Source organism: Watersipora subatra, chromosome 2, assembly GCF_963576615.1.
Source record: "Watersipora subatra chromosome 2, tzWatSuba1.1, whole genome shotgun sequence".
In the NCBI taxonomy this organism is placed as follows: domain Eukaryota; kingdom Metazoa; phylum Bryozoa; class Gymnolaemata; order Cheilostomatida; family Watersiporidae; genus Watersipora; species Watersipora subatra.
Window position 1 is genome coordinate 7095869 of NC_088709.1, and position 24317 is coordinate 7120185.

The 24317-nt window shown below is 38.8% G+C and overlaps 1 protein-coding gene across 1 annotated transcript in view; it reads right to left on the reverse strand.

Moving 5' to 3' along the window:
- Window positions 1-22511: 22511 nt before the first annotated feature.
- Window positions 22512-24317, reverse strand: part of LOC137387115 (uncharacterized) — a 28363-nt gene continuing 26557 nt past the window's right edge. The window contains exons 7-8 of the mRNA XM_068073420.1: window positions 23310-24014; window positions 22512-23066 (exon numbers count right to left, since the gene is read on the reverse strand). Of these exons, the coding sequence (XP_067929521.1) occupies window positions 22927-23066; window positions 23310-24014 (845 nt within the window). The 3' untranslated portion in view covers window positions 22512-22926. The remainder of the gene's footprint in view (window positions 23067-23309; window positions 24015-24317) is intronic.

The window sequence follows — 24317 nt, forward strand, 5'->3', positions numbered from 1 at the left end:
GCATCCATCTCAGTCAACAATTGATGACGATGAAAGCTTTAGCAGCCAGTCAACAACAACATCCTTAGTTGTTGGTACCACTTCACAAGGTTTGCCGTATACTATTTTGATATTTAAAGGTTGACTTGCAACAAAATTCACATTACAGTTATTTGGTATCAAAAGATTCACCATGTCTTACTCTGTTGTGTTGTAGGTGCCAAATGTGTGGAAAAGTGATGACAAGCTCCTAAAAGCTCAAAAACGAAAAACCGCCGTAGATTGGAATCTCTTTATTTCGATGACGTAGCCATGAAATTTGCTTATCGTCTTGTCACGTGATGTTCTCACGTGAATTGAGAGACCAATAAAAAGCTCAATATAAAATTTATCTTAACACTAGTTTATGACAAACACTTCGGGTTTTACCTAAGACCCTGTATCAAATATATGTAGATGCTCGCTACTTTACAGTTTTGTTTCAGCCTGGTCTAATCGGCAAGTCGTAATCTGATCATGTGACCCAATACTTCGCAAATAATTTTTGCAGCACTTTTCGATTATCACGGGTGACCAACAGGCTCATCATGATTATCAGACAATGATATGTACTCCTTCGAGGTAAGGCTAAAAAATTAAGTGAAATTTTACGGTAAGTTATAAGATATCACTGCTAAAAGTAACAGCATTACAATGACGATAAAATAGAAGCGTAAGAACAATAGACATGGTTTTATTGAATGCGTGAAACATATTTGTGAAAATATTTCGACAAATAAGGTTGCAAGAAAGTGTAAACAGAAACCATTTTTCACAATTACGTCACATTTGAGCCATTTTGGAAAGAAAATCCAAACTACGGGGGTTTCGTGATGGCTGCGATCAACTGTTCATTTTTGAGCTTTTAAGAGCTTTTAATCACATTTCCACATATTTGGCACTTACAACACAGCAGAGTAAGCCATGGTGAATCTTTTGATACCAAATAACTGTATTGTGAATTTTGTTGCAAGTCAACCTTTAAAACTCATTTAATAGCGAGTGTAGATAAATGGATAAAATTGTAAAATTTTCTCGCATTTTATTTGTACCATATTTTATTTATACCATATAATTTTAAAACGTGTTACTACTGACCAAATAAGTATAAATTTATTACCATTTAGAGCTAATTAAAGCGGATGTAAACTATGTTGTTATAGGTTCAGCTGTGTTGATTAACTGACCAAGCAATGTATAGTGTTAGTACATTACTAAGGATGAATATGGTTAATTAATAACATGATTGTAAAAATATCGCAAACTGCTTCATGTTATACATAGCAGAGTACAACATTCAACATTCTCACGATGCTATATCATCTAGGCACACTTTCAACAAATTCACAATAGTCAAGTCAAAATCCCTCAACGTTCCTAACACAATACGCGTTGCATGGACATTATTCAAAAAAGAAACTTTAAAACGTATCAAAACATACATGAACAATCTAAGCTCCTTAATAAAATTATTGATCACCGTTGAACAAGTAGCTATCTTGACAATTGAACAAATGGCTCTTCTGTGAACTACAGACACTAGCTCAACTTGGTTGAACTTGTGAGTAGGATAGGAAGGAGAATTCCTGTGTGAATGGTTTTGCTAACGATCTCAACAACACTTTCGTTAAACTCACAAAACCACCAGTACCACCACTCTTTTGGTAGCGATTGCAACGAAAAAACAGTTTTTCAACTGCGCCATGTTGAGTAAATAAATGAACTTGCGGCAACTAAAGCAAAATAGAGAAGACACTATCTTTTGTTCCTTATATACAACTAAATACTGCTTAATACTACTTTATTCACAACCTTTATTTGCTAGCTTTATTCACCAGCTTTATTTGCTAGCTTTATTCACCAGCTTTATTTGCTAGCTTTATTCACAACCTTTATTTGCTAGCTTTATTCACAAGCTTTATTTGCTAGCTTTATTCACAACCTTTATTTGCTAGCTTTATTCATAACCTTTATTTGCTAGCTTTATTCACAACCTTTATTTGCTAGCTTTATTCACAACCTTTATTTGCTAGATTTATTCACAACCTTTATTTGCTAGCTTTATTCACCAGCTTTATTTGCTAGCTTTATTCACAACCTTTATTTGCTAGATTTATTCACAACCTTTATTTGCTAGCTTTATTCACCAGCTTTATTTGCTAGATTTATTTACAACCTTTATTTGCTAGCTTTATTCACCAGCTTTATTTGCTAGCTTTATTCACAACCTTTATTTGCTAGCTTTATTTGCTAGCTTTATTCACCAGCTTTATTTGCTAGATTTATTCACAACCTTTATTTGCTAGCTTTATTCACCAGCTTTATTTGCTAGCTTTATTCACAACCTTTATTTGCTAGCTTTATTCACAACCTTTATTTGCTAGCTTTATTCACAACCTTTATTTGCTAGCTTTATTCACAACCTTTATTTGCTAGCTTTATTCATAACCTTTATTTGCTAGCTTTATTCACAACCTTTATTTGCTAGCTTTATTCACAACCTTTATTTGCTAGATTTATTCACAACCTTTATTTGCTAGCTTTATTCACCAGCTTTATTTGCTAGATTTACTCACAACCTTTATTTGCTAGCTTTATTTGCTAGCTTTATTCACAACCTTTATTTGCTAGCTTTATTCACAACCTTTATTTGCTAGCTTTATTCACAACCTTTATTTGCTAGCTTTATTCACAACCTTTATTTGCTAGCTTTATTCACCAGCTTTATTTGCTAGCTTTATTTACAACCTTTATTTGCTAGCTTTATTCACCAGCTTTATTTGCTAGATTTATTCACAACCTTTATTTGCTAGCTTTATTCACCAGCTTTATTTGCTAGATTTATTTACAACCTTTATTTGCTAGCTTTATTCACCAGCTTTATTTGCTAGATTTATTCACAACCTTTATTTGCTAGCTTTATTCACCAGCTTTATTTGCTAGCTTTATTCACAAGCTTTATTTGCTAGCTTTATTCACAACCTTTATTTGCTAGCTTTATTCACCAGCTTTATTTGCTAGATTTATTCACAACCTTTATTTGCTAGCTTTATTCACCAGCTTTATTTGCTAGCTTTATTCACAAGCTTTATTTGCTAGCTTTATTCACAACCTTTATTTGCTAGCTTTATTCACAACCTTTATTTGCTAGCTTTATTCACCAGCTTTATTTGCTAGATTTATTCACAACCTTTATTCACCAGCTTTATTCACAACCTTTATTTGCTAGCTTTATTCACAAGCTTTATTTGCTAGCTTTATTCACAAGCTTTATTTGCTAGCTTTATTCACAACCTTTATTTGCTAGCTTTATTCACAACCTTTATTTGCTAGCTTTATTCACAACCTTTATTTGCTAGCTTTATTCACCAGCTTTATTTGCTAGCTTTATTCACAACCTTTATTCACAACCTTTATTTGCTAGCTTTATTCACCAGCTTTGTCCTTTGGCTTTATCCAGTCACCGTAATTGCCACGACCACCTGCAACTGTTTTAAGCTCAGTCGCCAACATAGCCTGAGCCTAACAAATCCCATAATAAAACAGTGTACGCTCGACTTGAAACCAGAAAAGAAAGGGAGAAAAGATTTGTGTGATAATTTTATGCTTTCCCATGCCTTATCCGTAGAGTTAATAATAAAACTGGAGCAAACCAGTACAGTAAGTAAGGTACAGTGACTTATTAAGAAGTCGGCTACTAGACAAGCACAACTCAACAAATGAAAACGTGCGTGTGACATGTATTTTGTATTTTAACATTTTTACAGGGTGACCACTGTTCAAAAACAACTAAGAAAGTTCATTCTTTAAAGTTTGACTTGCAACAAAATTTACATTACAGTTATTTGGTATCAAATAGCTAAGAAAATATCCTCAGAAAATCTATTTTTTAAAAAGTATTCCAAACAAAAAGATAACTTCCAGTTAAAGCTATAAGTTTTTAAATTCGTAACCAAAAAATCTACTACATTACCACTGTACTGATTAATACATTCAGTGTACATAATTTAAAGATTTTAATGCATTCACTGGTGCTGTATAAATGTTCTCTCATTGCATACATGTATATGTTAAACACTTCCAATTTCAAGCTCTAAACACTACTTTCGAAACACTTAGCACAAAGAGGTTTTTTGTTACCAAAAGGCAATTTCATTGTAAAGTTAGTGATATCTCCAAAGTTTATAACTATTCACATCAGTGTTTTGAACACAATTAAACTTTCATACTGTTTGTGCTAAATTAGGGAAGTATGTAAAAGTAATGTAACTGACAACCAATAAGAAAACACTTACTAGTATAGTATGTAAATCTATTCACATGGTATTTGAAACCTTTCAACGCTTTCATGTTTAATTTTCACTTATGTAGTTAGTGAATTGGGCTTGTTTAGACCTATTATTGCAAGTGATTTATTAGTCAACTACTGTAGACTTGCTGAATGACTTTGTGTATGTCGTGCTGTTCTTACATTCAAGTTAAATAAACTGTTATGAGTGAGAGACTTTTTTAAAATTTATCAAAATTTGACTTATTTATTCTGCAATACCTATTTGTATGAGCAGCAAGATGCAACCTAAAATTTCCTCATTAGTTTTAACTAATCATTTTTTCATTTCTTCAAAAACTGTTACAATTCAATTGTTATGTATAACAGGTTTATACCTAGAGTATACACACAGTATCTAGTAGAGATTATGTGTATGCCTTCTAACTGTCATAGAATTAAAACAAAATTTCAAAGGATGCAATCTAAACAAAATCATCAATGAAAAAAAATGGTGAGATGAGATTAAAGGTTTCTGTCACTGTGTGTCTGTACAAGTAGACATAGATTAATGCAAACAAACGTAATATCAGCTAAAAGTATGATTAGAAAAATCACAAACCAGAACCTGAAAGTGGGAATTAAAAACTCACGTTGTAACTGAACTTTCTGATGATCAGGAGAATTTGACCACTCAGATTGCATCTTTGACAACACAAAGTAATACACTTTAGTCACTACTGATAACTATTGAGTGGAACTTAGGTATGCTTCATCACATAGCAAATAGTTGATGACTTTTGATCAAAAGTTTATATAACCTTTTCACACGGTGCTAAATACATTACGGCCAGAGTAATTTACTCTGTCAATAATTCTCACACATATACAAGGATGCTCAAAATATCCACAACAGAATAACAAATAACAATGATTACATAGAATAGTATCATTACCAATATAAACATACCTTCATATATGATGGAAAAACAGGAAATAATTATGGTACTGTATCAGACTTGAATCTTCCTGATACAGTGTACTGGTTGTAATGTTCAGGACATATTCTGTGTTCTGTTGGGGGCACAAACTCTTTTTTCGATGTGACTCATTCATAAGAAAGAAAGGTTAACAAAAATTCAGGTATTAAAAATAGATTATTTGCACATTAATCCTGAATTGAGAATGGTAAGAACACCTAACTGCAAGAAAATATCCCATGATAGTTATGAGGAATTTAATTGTATTATAGCATGTTCACACACATAGAATATTTATGATTTTTCTAAGCTTGTTGCTATAAAATCATATTCGATCATAAGCCCCTCTAATGCTTACAATTGTAAGCAATCGTAAGCGTCCTGCCTCTGCCAAAAACACAGCCACGTAGTTTTGCCATCTGTTGCACTTCTCTTGTCTTTTATGAGCCTGGCCTCACTTGGAAATACCCAATTTTCCTTTACCCATTACTATCAGGCGACTTCTTACAGTGCTCCCTTCTCCCAGGTTTTTTTTTATAAGAATATTGCACAGTCACCTTGTACATAATCAGACTGTGAGGAGCAGAGTCATATGCAATGTGCGAGTTCAACATAAATACAAACTCAAACTAGACAGTGTTTGTAATGGCAAAAAGGAGGTAGGAGTAAACTAATTCATTGCGAAGCAAAAAATGAATATAATATTTTAATTCCTGACTAAAGAATTTGTGAGTACCATGAAAATCCATAAATATATGCCGCAAAAAAACATAACATAGGATAAAAATGTGGCATATGTAGCAATTTTAATGTGCATGGGTGTGCATTGAGTAAAAGAGGCGTTTACGTTCCTCAACTTTGGTGCATATGTGGCACTTGCTCTCTTAGATATATTTAAATTCAATGGCATAGGTCCTTCTGCAATGCGTGTACTTTGCAAAGCTCCTGCATCTGTAGATTAAAGTACCACTGCAGCCTGACTACTTAAAGATGCATTTACATCTCCTGACTGGAACGCACTTGCAAGTACAGCAATGAGAGACGTATGTAAATCTTGTGACTTACTTAGAGGAAAAATAAACACCTACAAAACCCAATGCCTCGACACCCTTAGATCACGATAACTGCTTTTATTAAAGGAAGGCAGCAAAAATGGCTTGGACATGGAGGCCGCTTCAGATTTGAAAGTTGACTGAACTCACTGCAACATTGATCTGGTCCACCCTCAGCCTTGGCAGTCTCACTTTAGGAATCTAGCAGACTTATTTGACAATGGCTCCTTTAAAGTATATGACTTTCCATTTCAACCAGAAGTCTCTGCCCTGCAGTGCTGACTACTGATGCTACTTGTGGTTTCATCTTACTGCCTTCAACTATCTCTGCCTTTTTTAAACATGCAATTACTCTCACATCTCTCAGAAGTATCACATACTTACGATTGAAATCCGTTGTTTGTCTAAGTTCTAGCATGCAATCGTGAGACTTAACCAGTCTTGATTCACACTGCATTTGTTAAAAATACTCATGAAATTGAGCCCTTAGCTAAACATGAGCTGAGCTGGTAAATATTAATTTTCTAATGGTGTGTCACAGTAGCCACATAAATTAGTCTGCAAATAAATGTTCCTATAAAAGAGACGGTTAACAATTTGAATCGCTTGCTCTGACTCTCCGTTATCGTTATCGACTTCTCTAATGCACCAATATGTTTATCCATAAACTTAGTAAAGATACTACTTTTGAAACATGCAATATTGCTACTAACTAAGGTATGCGGTATTTCAGCACACAAACTACTTTTTCAAAGCATCAGCTAAGACCAGTTTCTCACTTGGGTAGTGAATGGTATAAGAATAAGCCAACATGCTCAGCTTTAACCTCTGAATTCTTATGAGCAATTTGACTAAATCTTTGTTAATTTCTTAACTGCAATGGCTAACAAAGGCTGATGGTTCATCTTAATTCTGCAATAAATTAATTGTGAAAATTTTTGCACATCTGGCAAACTGCAAGAGCTTTAAAGATCAATGCAAATCTATGCTCTGTGGGTGACGGTGAACGAGAACCAAAGGCACACGTTTCTATCCTTCTTTTACATTCTGTACTAGAGCAGTTCTCCATCCAAATGCAGATGCATCTGAACTTATTTTCATCAATGATCTACTGGTACATGAACCTACACAAGAAGTTCATAATTGTAGCCCGAGACAACTGATGGAAAATTATAGCAAAACAAATCCTAACAAAGCTGGTACAAATGAACAACTGGTAAGTCTTTTGGGATATGAACTACCAGCCACAACCATCTAAGCTTGTAGTTCCATTGTAGAAGTAGTACTGAATATTACTGTACCTGATGATAAACAAGGTGTGCAGACTCACAGGTTTGAAAGCTACTTGGTCATGTTCTTGCTCAATCTCTCACAACACACTAGTACATTGAGAGGGCTGTGTAAAACAGAATGCAGTTTACAGGTGCTAAAGAGTAAAGAAACATTCTACGCTATAATGATCTAAGTCTATACATCAGGTTTAGTGCAGAGAGTTTGTGAATGTATCGAAACTGTGGTCTTAAAAAATGGCTGTCAGAGAGAACCTCCTGCAAAATTGCTCATTAGTTGTCAAACTTGATACAGCCAAATTAAGAAGGAATTGCTAGCAGCTTTGTAAAAGATTTACTGTAAATTTATGTACTATATATATACACTTGATCTTGAGAAAATAGTGTCAAAACTGATTACCTGCTGTTGCTAGGTCTCATGAAGAAAGACATAAACCATTTTTTCTAACGCTGCCTGCCATAAGGATCCAGTTACTACCTCATCCTACAGAGCTTAAAGGCAAAGCTGATAAAGGTTCAGTTCTCGCCAGTAAGCTGTATAGATTGTTTTTGAAAAACATAAACATAAATGTGTTTCTTGATGGTAAAAATATGAACATTAAAGAAGATCTTGATGGTGATCTCTTGATCCATGTTTGTTTGTTGGTGATGCATAGTAATGAGGTCATCTCACAAGTCAATTGGCAGCCTCCATTAATAAAGACCTAGTTGTTGTCATGCGTTATGTCCACAAAGGGTAGTCAAGTTAAAAAAACTGGGTCAGTCAAACATATGTGTTCTGAAATGTTAGGAACACCATCAGCGTGGTTAACTATGTCTTTTTCTATGGGGATTGACTAATCATATTTTCTATTTTGTGGGAGGAATTAATAGGCTCATTACACTCAGTTCATCAAGACATAGCAAAAAACCTCTAATATGTTTATTCCCTGTTTTTGGATGACTCCGGAGAAGACATAGAAATGAGGAAAAATGTCAACCACGTGAGTTTCGTGTGAAAGGAAGAAGGCTAAAGAGCCTATAAAATCCTGTTCAACCTGTTCATTTCCGGCTCAACCGACACCATTTCATACAGTAGGTAGGAAATTGTTCTATTTGGGGTACAAGATCCTGGTAGATTGTTAGTCAAAGTGCTATATGTAAATTACCTAGTAAAAGTCGATAGAAAAATTTTGATCAAAAAGTTGGAAGAGGTCTTCTCTAATTTTGAAAGTTGTGACCCTTTATTGTTGGGTTATTAAGATCCATTGTTGTACAGCTCTTTACTGCAAACCTTTGCAAATGCTCAAGTAGAACAAAACCATTGGCGCAGCAAAGGTTGTGATGAAAAAGTGTATTGAGGAAGGTTGAGATTGGTTAGTTGGGCTCACGGCCATCAAACAATACTAATTTACAAATGTATTTTTGCACCTATTTAGTTATTAAAGGGATTTTAAAACGGTGTTAGAAGAGAAAAACAATGCTAGAAGTTGTCACCTTGAGAGGGTAAGAGAAAAGCTAGGCAACAGATCGAGTTCCTAAACATTCTACCATGATAGCCAAGTCAAAGGTGAGAAAGGTACGCCATCAAATGGTCAGCTGATATGGTTTAATTAAGACTGTAGCTGGTAAGTGGAAACAGGTAGTCAGGTTGAAATTGGTGAATGGTCATATTTGATAAACACTGGTCATTGTGAATAAAGAAGGAATAAGAAAGATATACACACATATCAGATAGAAATCAATGCAGGCTCTCATATCAACTTTGTTCCTTTTAACAGAGATGCTGACAATGATACACCAGTAGAATGTAGATAACCATTCAGAAGATCCATTAAGAAAACCCTGCATCATGGAACATACATGCTGTTTATCTAGTTAGACCTAGACCTAGTGATCACCAATCCACAAGGTTGAGTAGGGATAAACCTGCATGACATGAGGGTTATGTCATCCACAGGAGTAATCCTAAGAGTATTTCCAAGACCAATCATGGTGGTTTGCCATTATGCGTGTTTTATCATGATATGCACTTGTTTCATTATCCAAGGAAAGGGAGATGTCATGAATTTTAGAATTATCTTCTTTCGAGACTTTGTCCACAACTAATTTCTTTAGTGTTGTAAAATAGATACTTACTCCATTTGTCCACAAAATGTTTTGTATACTTTTGGTTTTACTGATAGGACTTACGCATTGAGAATTGTGATCAGCTCTAAGAATAAGATTTTCTACACTCAAACTATTAATTCTGTCATTGTTGTACAACAATTATTTGAGTCAGTTTAATATTTTGAAATGAATCTACATGAGGCAGGATTACTCTGCTATGATACCCGGCATAGAATTCCTTCAATCTTTAACAAAGCACCTGTATTAATCCCCAACACGCAAATGTCAACTAAAACATTTATAGCATGGGTGCGCAACCCAAATCTGCCCCATCTACACATTGGAAACAGTGTATGACAGTGAATTGTGACCTTTAACAGGTCAGTGTGATAGACCCGATATATCCACAGAAATGAAACAAATCTTGTCCAGGCAGAATTTATTCTCAAGTGCTTTAAATGCAATAGCAGATATTACAGAATGCACTTGTGATGGACAGGGAAGACCACAACTAGACCTTCAGTGTGGTTGTATTTTGAGTACGTACAGTGAGAACAAAACTTAAAATGACTCTCTCTTGGCCTTGGTTCTACAAGATTTTGGCTAGGGTCACTGAGCTTTCTAGGCAGGATCTATTAACTCTTAGCTTAGGCATCATTTGCTTTTAGCCTAGGTTCCACCTGCTTGTAGCAAATGTTCAAAACACTCTTTCCAAGCGGTGTTTATTGTAACCTAAGTGATCATGTCCATGACTCTGTCTGAGACATATTATGGGGCCCCCTTGTTCTGGTAGTACTGCTAACCCTATGCTCTCTGTATATGATATTATTAAAAATCTTGCATGATTTCATGGTTTGCTAAGTATTTTTAGCATAGTAATTTTGACACTGATGATCACAACTGTTAGCATCTTGATTGGATGTTGGTTGAATGCATCAAATCTAATTTCAGCATTTGTGAAAATCGATGTCATTTCATATTTGCAAGTATGGCGAAAAACTACGTAATCAGATAATTAAAAGATAACAAGAAGACCCGCAATATCCCTAATGCAATTTAATAATTTCTAATTGGTCTTTGATTAGCAGTCACTCACATCTAAATACTCATTGTTTGTACATTTCATCAATGGTAATGACCCCCCAAACAGCAAGTCGTTGCTGTCTATTGCACAGCTAAAATTGATTTGAGAGATAATGTACATGGGCCTTAATTTTAGTAAACTACTAGTTATTCTATACTTGAGAAGCAGCTACAGTTATTTGTAGTTCATATCATTCTTTCAAGGTTGAGTTTGCTCTCCAATACTGCAGATAATGTGCAGAGGAAGCCAGCAAACTACAATTTTGGCTGGCCATCAGAGGCACCCGGCCAGTCACAGTACTATCTAGCCAGTAGAAAGATGGCTGGGTATCACTGGACCGAGAGGAATAGATGGTTTGGCTAGAAAAGCAACCAGCCAGATGGCCTGGACAAGACCGCCTGGCTCAAAAACAAGTAGGTAGAGCTTATAGTATGAAACACAGAGGCCAAGCACCAGAGAGCCAGAGCATGAAGTCTGCTTGTTGTTACAAACTGCATGTTCTATTTTATACGTTACTATTATACAAACATATTCTTATAATATCGAGAAAATTTGTAGCTGAGCTGTAAGAGCCAGTTAACTCTTAGATGAATTTCCGCGACTGCCTTAAAAGTAGCAACAGGAAAACCCAGAGAAACCAAGTGACGCGAGACACCTTGCAGGCTGATGGAAGCTGAGCAGCCTCAAAAGTGGGAACCTGCCTCTAAACTTTCAAGGGGTAAGCTAGATAATGACAAAACCCTGACATGGCTACCCGACATGCCCAAAATGCAGAAAAACACGGAACATCTCGCCAACATATTGGAAAAAGCGTCTCAAAAGGCAGGTATCGAGTACATGGAATACTTCAAAAGCTGCTTGTGGGAAGTTGCCAAACCAATCAGTAGACGAAGAAGACTGCGATGTTGAATCTAAGGGAAGTGCTGATAGAAGATGCAGAAAACTGTAGCCAGGCCAACAAAGTCGAAGACAGCTTTGACGCACAAAAGGTTAATTTTAGCCAGACGTTCAGGTAGGCTCAGGCAAAACTGAGTACCCTACATGAGAACGTATAGAACACACTTTAGAAGACTGCCGTTAGGGTGAAACAGCTTGTCTGATTGGCCGACGGCAATCTACCTGACCCCACCATGCCAACATGGTAAAAGGGAAGTTATGCAGCATGCTTAGCAACCCTTACCTAAAATTACATTTACTGGGGATACCTACATCTACTTTTAACGACACAGTGAGAGCTGGTAGTGTTCCTCTAGACAAAAACGGGAGCCAGGCAGAAAGGGGTGGTGCAGGACCAATTCATTAGGCAGCTTGCACTATTGGTGCAGCAGCTAATGAAACAAGTCTGGCAGCTACAGGACAAGTCCCGCAGCTCCAATGAGGTATCGCAAGCAAAATATCTCCTGTGCTGGAACTGTGGAGCAAGGGGCATGTCCAGGAGAACTGCCTGAGCCAGAAATCCTTGAACCGAGGAAATGATCAAGGACTGTAACTGGCTACTGGTTGCAAAAGGCTTCTAGCATTTGTTGTCCTGGCAACAGGCATGCCAGTTGGCATCAATAACAGTAGAAGTCGGTAGCAACAGAGCCAAAATAGGCACATGCCAAGAGAACTTCAAGAACGAGGAGTGAAGTAGAAAACGATAAAACTTTGTGGTTACTCACGACAATTACAAGGCTTTGGAGGGAAGCCTGAGCACAGCACCTTGAATACAACCTTAGTTAAAAGGATAAAGGACCAACTGGTCACAACTCGAAACACTTCAGGCACGGAAGCCAAGAGTAGACTGCACCAATGGGGTAAACTGGCAGAAACTGGAGGCAGGAATGGCTCCAGTCGCCACCAGGCTACTGACTGGTCAGGTGAACCAAACACCTGCCTTGAAAATGGCAGGCTCGAAAAAGTCTGGACAAGTCCCAATTACCATCAGAAGCAAAGATAGAGCAGAGTCAGTCAAGACACAAGCAATGAATCGGGCCACTCAACCAGTCATTTTCTTTCAGAAAAACTAGAGGGTTGATGCATCCAGTTCCTAATTTAAGATGGTTGCACCACAAACTTGATAAATAAGCTTGTCTTTCACTGACTTCCAAAAACCACACGAGGTCAAATAAAGGAGAGCAATAGCCATGGTCTCTTGGCTGAAATGACCCGAACTTCATTCTACAGAGTCATCCAGCTGCCAGTATGGCGACAGGATGGGAAAACTGATGTCTTTGTGGCAAGCCATATAAGTGAAGATGTCATCCTAGGGATGCAATTTTTGGTCGATCAATGAAGTTTCAGCAGCCTTTGATTACCGTGGATGGAAGATAGCTGATGTGCATGGACAGATACGAGTGCCTGCAGTTGAGCAAAGCTCAGATGATGAGAGACCTGGGGTGCCAACCTGAATTGAGAGGGCCATTCTTTTGGGTTGCAATGCGGAACTACTGCTAATTAAGGCAGATAGAGGGCTGCCTGGGAAACCCCTATAACTTACTAGCTTAAACCAGCCTAAATAAAAAGAAAGCATAATCAGGCAGTGCATAAATCTCACCAAGTATCCCTTAACACTGCGAGCTGGTACCACCATAACCACCTTTGCTGGAGTGGAGGACCACCAGGTAGATGACAAACCGTCCCTTTCCTACCAGGACCAGATGTTTCAGAGTACAGTAGTTAGGAATGCCAAACCACCTAAAGAATCTATTTTAGATAGTCCAAAAAAACTGCAAAAAAGTCTCAACAGGCCAACAGACTAGCCGACCTTCTGACATAGTACCAAGTCACTTTCAGCATGGGGAAGAAGATGTGGGCCGGACTTTCGAAGTGAAACACTCAATTCCATTAACAAAAGGAAACTGACCCATATACCAAACCCATCCTTGTCGGCTAGGACCCAAGGCGGAGCACTAGATACAATATATTTTGCAAAAGGGGCTCATCGAGCTAGCCAGAAGTGACTGGAGTTACCCTGTGGTGTTGGTCTAAAAGAAGGATGGCAAGTGTAGGTTATGCACCGACTATCAACATCTGAATACAGTAACCGAGCACAAAACTTACCCTCTTCTCAACATTTACAAGTCTTGACACCTTGTCTAGCATTAGATGCATTAGCATGCTGGATTTGGTCAATAGCTATTGGCTGGTGCTTTTGGATATTGATGCACAGGATAAATCAGCAGTTGCAACCGAATTCAGCCTCTAAAACTAGGTCATGCCCTTTGGCACGACTTTAGCCCTACCACCTTCCAGAGGTTGATCTAGCAAATCCTGCATGAGCTTTACAGGCAAACGCTGCCAATCTTCCTGGATAACATTAGCATCATTTCACCAGACTTTGACAATCACCTGCACAGAAAAGAGGTGTTTTACTAGGTGAAGAGAGTGGAACTTAAGCTCAAATCAGACAAGTACAAACTATTGCAGTATCAAATCTGCTATCTGGGCAATGTGATTAGTGCAGAAGAAATTGCTACTGACCATGAAAAGGCAAGGGGAAACCAGGAGTGGTCTGTTCTGAACAGGGCCTCAGGGAGCTGCAGGGTTTCCTGGGTACATTAGCGTATTACCGTTAAGGAATATTGAGCTTCGCTACCACAGCTCGACCTTTGCACAAGCAGATGAACAAGGGAGAGGCATGGAAGTAGGAAGACAAGGAACAGGCAGTTTTATGAGCCTGAAAGACAGCATCTCCTCTGCTGTCTTCTTAGGGTACCCCAATCTCAGTCAGCTATACATACTAGATACGGATGCTAGCAGATGAGGAGGCGGTGTAGTTTAAGGTGCAAAGCAAATGAGACTGAAAAAGCCTCAAGACACCTGCTGATAGGAACTACTGCATAGCCCAAAGAAAGCTGCTAACAGTGGTCAAGGCTGTCAAACATTTCCGGCTTTATTTGTATAGGCCACAGTTCCTGCTCAGGGCAGACCAAGCTTTGCTCTGTTGGCTGTGCCGGAGGAACGAGCATTCCAATCAAGTAGCTCGGTGAGTGGAGATTCTGACAGACTTTTGATCTTGGAGAAACAGGCCAAACTATAACACAGCAATGTCGCTGGGTTGACCAGGCCAACTTGTGAGGTCTGCAGCCAGTGCGAGCTGAAAAATTGCAGACCCGTCAAGAAGAATCTAGCAAAATAACCTGACCTTACCACAAAGATCCGAGAAAAGCCTGAAAACTGTAGGCGGGGTCACCTGGGAAGGCATTGGCATAGGGCCAGCTAAGAATGCCCGGAGATTTTTTGACACAGCTCAGGTAAAAACTCGAAATACTACAGAAAGGGATCAGGCAAATCTACAAACTACTGGGCACTAGTGGCTACCATGTACTAGGTACTTTCGAATATTGAATAGCTGACAAGAAAACAGTTGGAAATGAAAGGCCGGAGTTCAGCCGCTGTTTTAGAAGCTTCTGGGTGGCAAACGCATGCTTTGATCCACTTTGGAGTAAACAAAATGATCAGTTGCTCTCGCCTGACTTGTATTGGCCAGGTCTGACAGCAACAGTGAGATGACGGATCAAGAGTTGCGAGATGTGCCAAGCTGCACAGCACGGTATGACAAAGACATCTGTATGACAGAGGCTGTACACTGGCTGGCCATGGCTGAATGTGGTGGAAATGTGGCTTCTACTTTTGGCCACCATTTTTGACTACCACTTTTGGCCACGGTGGCCGAATGAGGGAGAAATACAAAGAAAGCAGGAGGAGATACACAGCACATTCTGCCAGGCACGAATAGAGATCAACCAAGAGACTACTGATCTTGGATGGTCAACATGTGCAAATGACTAGAAGACAACCCTACGCCAGATTGACATGCCAATCAGATTTGTTGAACCATGCCAGGTTTTAAAAACCTGACCCAACCACACATATATGATAGAGCTGCAGGGTCAGTCATCCATCAAGGATGCAGGCTTACTCAAGTCGTAGCGTGCAAGCCCAGAGGCGTTGGGTCGACAACCAGTCATGCTTGAAACAAGAGCTCAAGCATAAAGGAAGCAAGATTTTCATGGGGGATGGAACACAAAATACCAGCTAGATAAAAGAACAAAACTCTCACTTCTGAAGGTAGACCCTTGAAATCCCTTAGACCAAATTCACAGGCCAGACAAGTACAAGTAAAAACTGGCAATGCTGGCTCCAGAAACACCAATAAAAAAGACTTCGAAGTTCTGAGATATCCAGTCTACCAGGCCAGTTAAAAAAACTGGCATCACCAATGGTATATACCATTGCTGATGCTGACTTTCTTGGCACAACTTTATGGCACAACCCTCGGCAAACCAGAATGACTTGGAAACCAGATTGTTATGGAGATTAGTGTGCCAAAAAACTGCACGGCCCAATCCCGTGCGATCAAGTCAGATTAATACAATGACATCAGAAGGGTGCTAAGACAAATGGAAACTTTGTGAAAATCTATTTCTACCACCAGTCAGATCTGCACAATACACTTCGCTAACCACAGCTGGATATGACCCCGTTACAAAATGAATATGCATCAAGCCGAGCGTAACGATTCTCTCGAGGATATGTTGAGCCAGCCAAGGCCACTAACGGTGCAAAGAAATATGGTTTAAGAGCCGGCTAGGCTAGGACAAAAAGTCTGGTGCAGAGTTCAACAGCATGCTTCTTGCTAACTTGGAAAAAGCAGAGGCAGCACCAGAAAAAATGGAGACCAGAGTTGCGGAATGTTTAGACCAGGCTAGCTCTTAAAATATCGATTGTACTGTTTTTGAAGAAGCAAATGTTTCCGATGAGCCAAAACCAGCCAGCATTCAAACCTTTGGCTCAGGCTAGCACAAACCCATTGTACCTTGCAAAAGATGATGCCTTCCACTAGACGCGCCCAACTAAGTCGGCTGACCCCTTCAGCCAAGTCGGCACAACTGAAGATACATGAAGACTTCAACTGGCTAGAGGAGATGGAACCGGCTGATCCGCACATAGCAAAACCTGAAGCATCTGGTTTTTGCAAACCTTTTGCAACTTGCCCCTGCTAAAGAAGAGTGCAGCGAGTCAGGGAAAACGTTCGCCAAATCCCCTGGTCAGCAACTAGGCCGAATTGACCACCAGGGATCTGCCAACAACCATCGAAAGACTGAGGAGATCTTTGCCAATAGTCTGGCTCTAAAGATGCTCAGGATTGATTTGAACCAGGTAGCTACCAAAGTAGCTAGGAAGTCCATAGTTCGGATCAAAAAGTGCATCTTACAAGAAACCTGGAAGTGTCAGCGGCACTGCAAGATAGGAGTGACATTGTCGTATCTGCGGCTATGAGACCAAAAACCAGAGGGGCCGACACAATGTTCTCTAGCACTATGCCATTTTCGAGTGTCCCTGCATGTGACACAATGCATCTAGTGACCGGGTAATGCAGCACCATGGGTGACACAAATATGGCCAGTACAGAAACATAAGGCACCACATAGACTGATCCCAATGGAACAAGTTTCACAAGTTTTAAAAATGGAACAAGTTTTTACCCACGGCTCACCAGGTACACAAGGTTCAGCCAGAGTGGTGATCCAGAGAGGACAAGCATGGGTCTCTTGAAAAGACACACCATCTCGATAGGACCCAGTCAGACCTGCCGACTCCTTCGTAGAAATCCTTGAGTGCTAGCTCACCACTCAGTGCATTTGAGCTGCAGCCTTTTTCTGCTGCAGCTCATATGCTTCAGCACAGGAAGGCCAGCCAGCTGTTAACAGACAGCTCCCTCTGGATGGACACTGCCAATGTTACCGATCATGTCCCTTCTGACTAATAACTGAGTCAACAGAAGAGATGCTGCAACAGGAGATACAACAGCTAGAGTATGGAGCTCAACAATATCTCCTCTGAGCCCAACCGATTGTACCTCGGGGCTGTATATTGGTCTCTAATGGAGAAGGGAAAAAAGCCGGCCGAATGCTGTCTCACTTGGGCATATGAGGAATCAGCCTAAGTAGGAAGACATGTCGACCATACCAAGCCAGGAAAAAGATGGCTCAGCTTTCCCACTCCCAACAGGCTGGAAAGAGTTTTTTTGCATCATGCTTGGAAGAGAAAGTCAGTCCAGCCATTAACTTCTTAACCTGCTCTGTCAGTTGCTTCATAAATAGCACCAACTGTCCTAGCTCGGAGGTCTGAAATGGCCTGGCCTCCACTACTTCTTCCTCTGGCTCCTGCAGCACTGTAAGTGGTCATGCTGCAAAGATCCTGACTGGCTTTATTAGTAGAAAATAGTTAGCTAGTTTCTAGCTAGTAACTCATTAGCTAGTGTCGGTGTTGGTTTGGCCAGTAAGTGTCGTTGGAAAGCTACATGGTTCAAAGAGTTTGTAAACTGCTCCTTGGCCAGATTCCTCCTAAATTGCAGCTCCGCGTACACGATGCGCACTAGTATTTCAATTTTCATTGCATGCTCCTGCAGTGAGGTTTGACTAACCTTTTTCGGGATGCTGAGTTTGACCTGTGCTTGTCGATCAGACAGCCTGAACTGGGCTCAGATGGCATTGTAAATGCCCTCTACTTTTTGCTCCTGTCCGCAACTCTTAGCTTCTTCTTTAAAGGCTTCATGCAGATGTAAAGAAGCAGTGGCTTCTGTTCATCCATTAGACCATGCCATCTCCTAAAATGTAGAAATAAAATACTCCGAGTGTCTTGTACTGGAGTATTGGGAAGCGCAGAAATGTGGTGCCTGCATCCGTGGTGCCGCCAACAACCTATTGAGGGCGTCTGCTAGCCTATCTGTCCTTGTAGGCATTGCATGCCTTGTGGTACATCTTGCTTTAAACTTCGGGGCTCTGTGTAGGCGTAAGGTATTACCAGTGCGAATCTTGGGGTCCAACCTTTGTCCGGTCACTCCCAGATTTGATGTTCCTACTCTAACTGAATCTCAATAATTTCAGGGTACAGCTGAGCGTTCGTTTGGCTCTCAACCTTCATTCGGAGATCACGTTATGATGGCTATGTACTGATTAGTCCTCGAAAACTAGATGGGATGTCTAACCAGCGCGAAGCTTGGTCTCGGCACAGTTCAAGGCTTTAGCCCTTTTCCATCTACTTCAATCTTCTCCCAACCACCACTTTTAAGGCAGGCAAAGAATATCCATTAAAGCCAAACCGAATCGCTTCAGTGTAGCTTTCGAATCCGTCTTGATCTCACCATTGCCACCAACGTAAAAGATGCTACCAGTCTTTCAGGGCACACTAGCTAGTTCCCCTTTTTCAGGCTTCGAAATGATCATGCATGAGAAAAGAGTGCTTTAGTATATATATTCTTATAACTTGCACAGTCGCAGTCAAGGGCTACTCTGCCATCACGGAAAGAGTGCCAACCTTTTACATGGTTGGCCTATGACAACAACAAGTATTACATAAGTTATTGTGGTCAAAACTCCTGATGGCAATTACATAAGTCATGGTAAGGATTATCTAATATACAAGGAAAATGGCAGGATTACATAAGTTGAGGCAGAATGTTATCTAATACACAAGGAAGATGATAGTAAACGGCTAAATACAAATATACACACAACTACTGCTACGAAGATTACTAAAATAAAGTTTGGTTTCTAAAGTTTAGCCAGCAATTTCTGTCTCACTACTGCCAGTACAATGAATTAATAACATGTAAAAGGTCTGAGTAAACTAGGCAATCATTATCTGAAGAATGGTAACAGTAGTAATAGCAATAGTGATAGTAGTAGAAATATTAAAATTAATGGTAATACAATTAGTTATAGCAATAATAGTAACAGTAATTTTTAGTCGTGGGTATTAAGCATTGAACTTCTCCCGATTGCAAACTATGCTTCCTTCAAATACCATTAGATCAAATGTCTTCAAAACTGCTGAGTTTTGTAACTAAATTTAGAAAATATTGTCATGTTAAGTTTAGCATGAGCATCTGTAATATCAGTGACATTTTTCACCACACAACGGTTGATTCATTTGGTGGCATTAAATGTGATGTAACTTTCATTAATAATCTACTGGTACATGGCACAGGAAGTTCATAATTGTAGCCTGAAACAACTGATGGAGAGGTGTAGCAAAACAGATCCTAACAAAGCTGGTATAAACAAACAACTGGTAAGCCTTTTGGGATATGAATTACCAGCCACAACCATCTAAGCTTGTAGTTCCATTATAGAAGTAGTACTGAATATTACTGTACCTGATGATAAATAAGGTGTGCAGACTCATAGGTTTGTAAGCTACTTGGTGATGTTCTTGCTCAATCTCTCACAACACACTAGTACATTGAGAGAGTTGTGTAAAAACAGAATGCAGTTTACAGGGGCAAAAGAGTAAAGAAAAATGCTACGCTATAATGAGTTGAATCTAAATATTAGGTTTAGTGCAGAGAGTTTATAAATGTATTAAAACTGTTGCCACGCAAAATGGCTGTCAGATAGAACCCGCTGCAAAATTACTCATTGGCTGTCAAACTTAGTATAGCCAACTTGAGAAGGAGTTGCTAGTAGTTATGTAAAAGATTTACGGCAGATTTACGTACTACATTTATATACGCTGGCTCTTGAAAAAATAGTGTCAAAACTGACCACTTGCGGTTGCTAGGTCTAATGAAGAAAGACATAAATACACTTTTTTTCCGAAGACTGCCTGCTATGAAGACCCAGTTACTAGCTCATCCTATATAGCTTGAATGCGAAGATAGTTAAGAACCATAAAAAACATAGACATAAAGGAAGATCTTCATGGTGATCCTTTGATCCATTTTTGTTTGTTGGTGATAAGTAGTAATAAGGTCTTCTCAAATGTCAATTGGCAACCTCCATTAATAAAGACCGTGCCACCTAGGTATTGTCATGATTTATGTTCACTAAGGATAGTCAAGTTAGAAAAAGCTGTGTCAGTCAAGCATATATGATCTAGTATGTTAGGAACACCCTCAGTGTGGTCAGCTGTGTGTCCTTTTCTATGGAGATAGACTGATCATATTTTCTAGTTTGTGGAAAGTATGATCAGTCTATCTATGTAACGCTATGGTGACCTGAGTCAGGTCACTCAGGTCACCATAGCGTTACAAAACGAGTCTCTAATAGGCTTGTGTCTCTGTTTTCAGATGGCTTCAGATGAGACATAGAATTGAGTACAAATGCATATCATGTGAGTCTTGAGTAAAATTAAAAAGGAAGAAGGCTAAAGAGTCTACAAAATCATTTCCGGTTTGACAGACACCATTTAATACAATAGGTAAAGATTTGTTTTATTTGAGGTACATGTCGCTGGTGGATTATTAGTAAAAGTGGCCAATTGTAAATTAAGTAGGAAGAACTGGAAGCAAAGATTTGATCAACAAGTTGGAAGAGGTGTTCTCTGATTTGGAAAGTTGCGACTGTTTAGTGTCAGGCAACTGGTTACAGTTCACAGTATAGAGTTCAAACAATACCGTCAAAAACACGCTATTAAACACTGTCTCAGCTCTTTACTGCAAGCCCTTGCAAATGCCTAAGTAGAAAAAAACTATTGGCACAGTGAAGGCTGTGATGAAGAAGTGTATATAGGAAGGTTGAGATTGGTTGATTAGGCTCATGCCCATTAGAAATATGCCAACATCCAATGATATTCCTGCACCCAATTAGTTATTAAAGAGGCTTCAATACTGCATTTGTGGAACAATACAAGGCTAAAAATGTTAAGAGAAAAGCTAAGGAACACAAACAGTTTCAAAGCATTCTACCATGATAGCCATGCTAAAGGTGAGAAAGGTACACCATCGAATGACCAGCTTACATGGTTTAAGACAGCAGCTGGTAAGTGAAAACAGGTAGTCAGGTCTATTGGTGAATGGTCATATCTGATAAACACTAGTCACTATGAAGGACTAGGAAAGATATACATCCATATCAGTTAGATATCAATGCAGGCTCACATATCAACTGTATTACTGCTGATAGAGTCGCTTGTGATGATACACCAACTGAATGTAGATACCCAGTCAGTAAACTCAATAGAGAAACCCTGCATGCTGGAACCTCTCTGCTCTGTTGATATAGTTAGATCTAGCCATGGTGATCACCAACCCAACAATCCAAGGTTGAGTAGGGATAAACCAGCATCACATGATGATTATGTAATCTACAGGAGTTGAAATAATCTTAAGAGTAGTTCTAAGGCTAATCATGGTGGCTTGTCGTAATGCGTGTGTTATCATGATAGACATGTGTTTCATTTACAAAAGGAAAGGGAGATGTCATGTATAATCTTCTTTTGAGAGTTTTCCCCACTACTAATTTTTTTAGTGTTGTAAACTCGATATCTACTCTGTTTTTTCACCAGAGGTTTGCATACTTCTTTGTCTTAATGCCATTCGCCCCAGGTGGGGCTTTAGAGGGATAGTGACTTCGTTTTTACGTTTTGCATACTTTTGGTTTTACTGCTTAAACTGACGCATTGAGATGTGTGATCAGCTCTGAGAACAAGGTTTTCTACTGAGTCAAGTCTTTAAGTTTAATACTTTGAAGTAAATCTAAGTGAGACAAGGGTGTGCTGCTATGGTATCTGGCATAGAATTCCTTTCAATCTTTAACAAAGGTGATTTATTTTTAACAATCGGGTTAGCATGTCTTTTTGCTAACCCTATGATTTCTGTGCATATGATATTATTAAAGAGCTTGCATACTTTCATGGTTAGTTTGGTCTTTATAACATAGCAATCCTGAGTTATATAGGGACAACTAGATGCTGTCAGATTGGAATGTAACAGTCAACAATATAAATTTGTAAAAGTATGAATCTGCTCCGCCACTTGTTAATATTGACATCTTGTAAACACATAAAAGTACTGACAATGTTACAGGATGATTAATTGTGTACCAGTTAGTTGTACAACTTGTCACCCTCCACATAATGAAATTTCTGTTAGAGAGTTGATGATATAATTATTGTACTTTAAAAAAGAGAACCATATTTCAATATCAAAAGAAAATAACCATGATATAAAGACAACTATCCTCAAGTTTACGATGCTACAAACTGACCGCTGAACTACAGCCGTCAGTTTCTATTTATAGAGTAGTACAATTGTCAGGTGGTAATAGTTGTAAGAATCTCAAAACTAGCAGCAAATAGTTTTTTATAATATTATACCATTTAATTAATAATCATACTGCTGGACTATAGCTGTGGAGCGGTTCTATTTTTAATTCCGTCACTCACTCATTAGTTGATAATACAACACTGCTTCCTGCTGTCTTCTTGGTACTATAAGAGTGTCTCCTGTTACACACAAGTCAAGCAGTTGAGAGAAAACCCTCTTCTTTGTATCCACCAGTTTACCAATATAATCACCTGTGTGAAGAGACAGACTACTTTGGTACATCCATCACAATATAATACAATAATAATAAAGTAAAGTGTTTAGTCAGTGAAGGTGAAGTTATGTAACAAGTTGTACCTGTTAAAGAGACAATTAGTAAGACTAGAGACATATAATATAAGAATCCTATCAGTCAGTGAAGATCTAGTAGTGTAACAGGTTCTATAAATAGTATAATATTATATTACATGATAACAGTAGAACTTACTACATACCAGTATCAGCGTGTAATATGTGCATCTCTGTATGATCTGAGTGTGCAGACATCACCAATATATACTTCTTTGTATAGCAGGCTACTCCACCTGGTTGAGTCACCAAAGTAAAAGTCCACATCACCTTCCCTGTTTCTATATTCACTCTGAACACTGTTGACGTGCCATGTGAAGATACCACAACTGATTCATGGTCAGGAGCAAAGAGAGCCATTGCTAGCCAGTCACCATCTTGTGGACAAGGTATGTGTTTAATAACCTGTCCATCTAGTGAATAGACTGTGAGACATTTGTTAGACCTAACAGGGACTAGTACTTTCCCTCCAGTAACAACCAGTTTGTTAACATAAGTAGATTTATCAGGATGAACCCAGCTAGTAATTTGTTTACCATCCAAATCAGTTACAACAACCTTTCCTGGATGTGCTAAGAAATACAATCTGTTGTTATATAGACACAGTCCATTGATCCACTTCACTTCCTCTATGAGTGAAAAATAAGTAACTGAGCTGTCAGACTCATTTATCTTATACACAGTTGACCCTGTCCCACCTACATATGTGAATCCTTCATAATGACATACTGTATAGCACTGTCCTACATTGTCCACTACATTCTTGAACTTAAGGGATGTTGGAGGAAGGAGTTGGCTGACAGGTATAGCGGCAGCATCTATCATCTTCAACTCTATTTCTCTTGCTTCGACTATAGATATATAAAGACAGATAAACAGATACCAACATTATAACGTGGTCACAAATATTCTCCACTTTTAACTTTACCATTAGCTGTACTACAAATGTGTACAGAACAAACACCACAATTGACAAGTGACTAAAAAACTAGGGTACATATCAGTTTTAACATCATAATTTTAGTAAAATACTAGTTCTATATTTGAGAAGCAACTCTGATTATTTACTCTTAATACCATTTCTTCAAGGTTGGGTTTGCTCTCCAATGCTGTAGGTAAGGAGGAAGCCAGCAGACAACAATCTTGGCGAACAC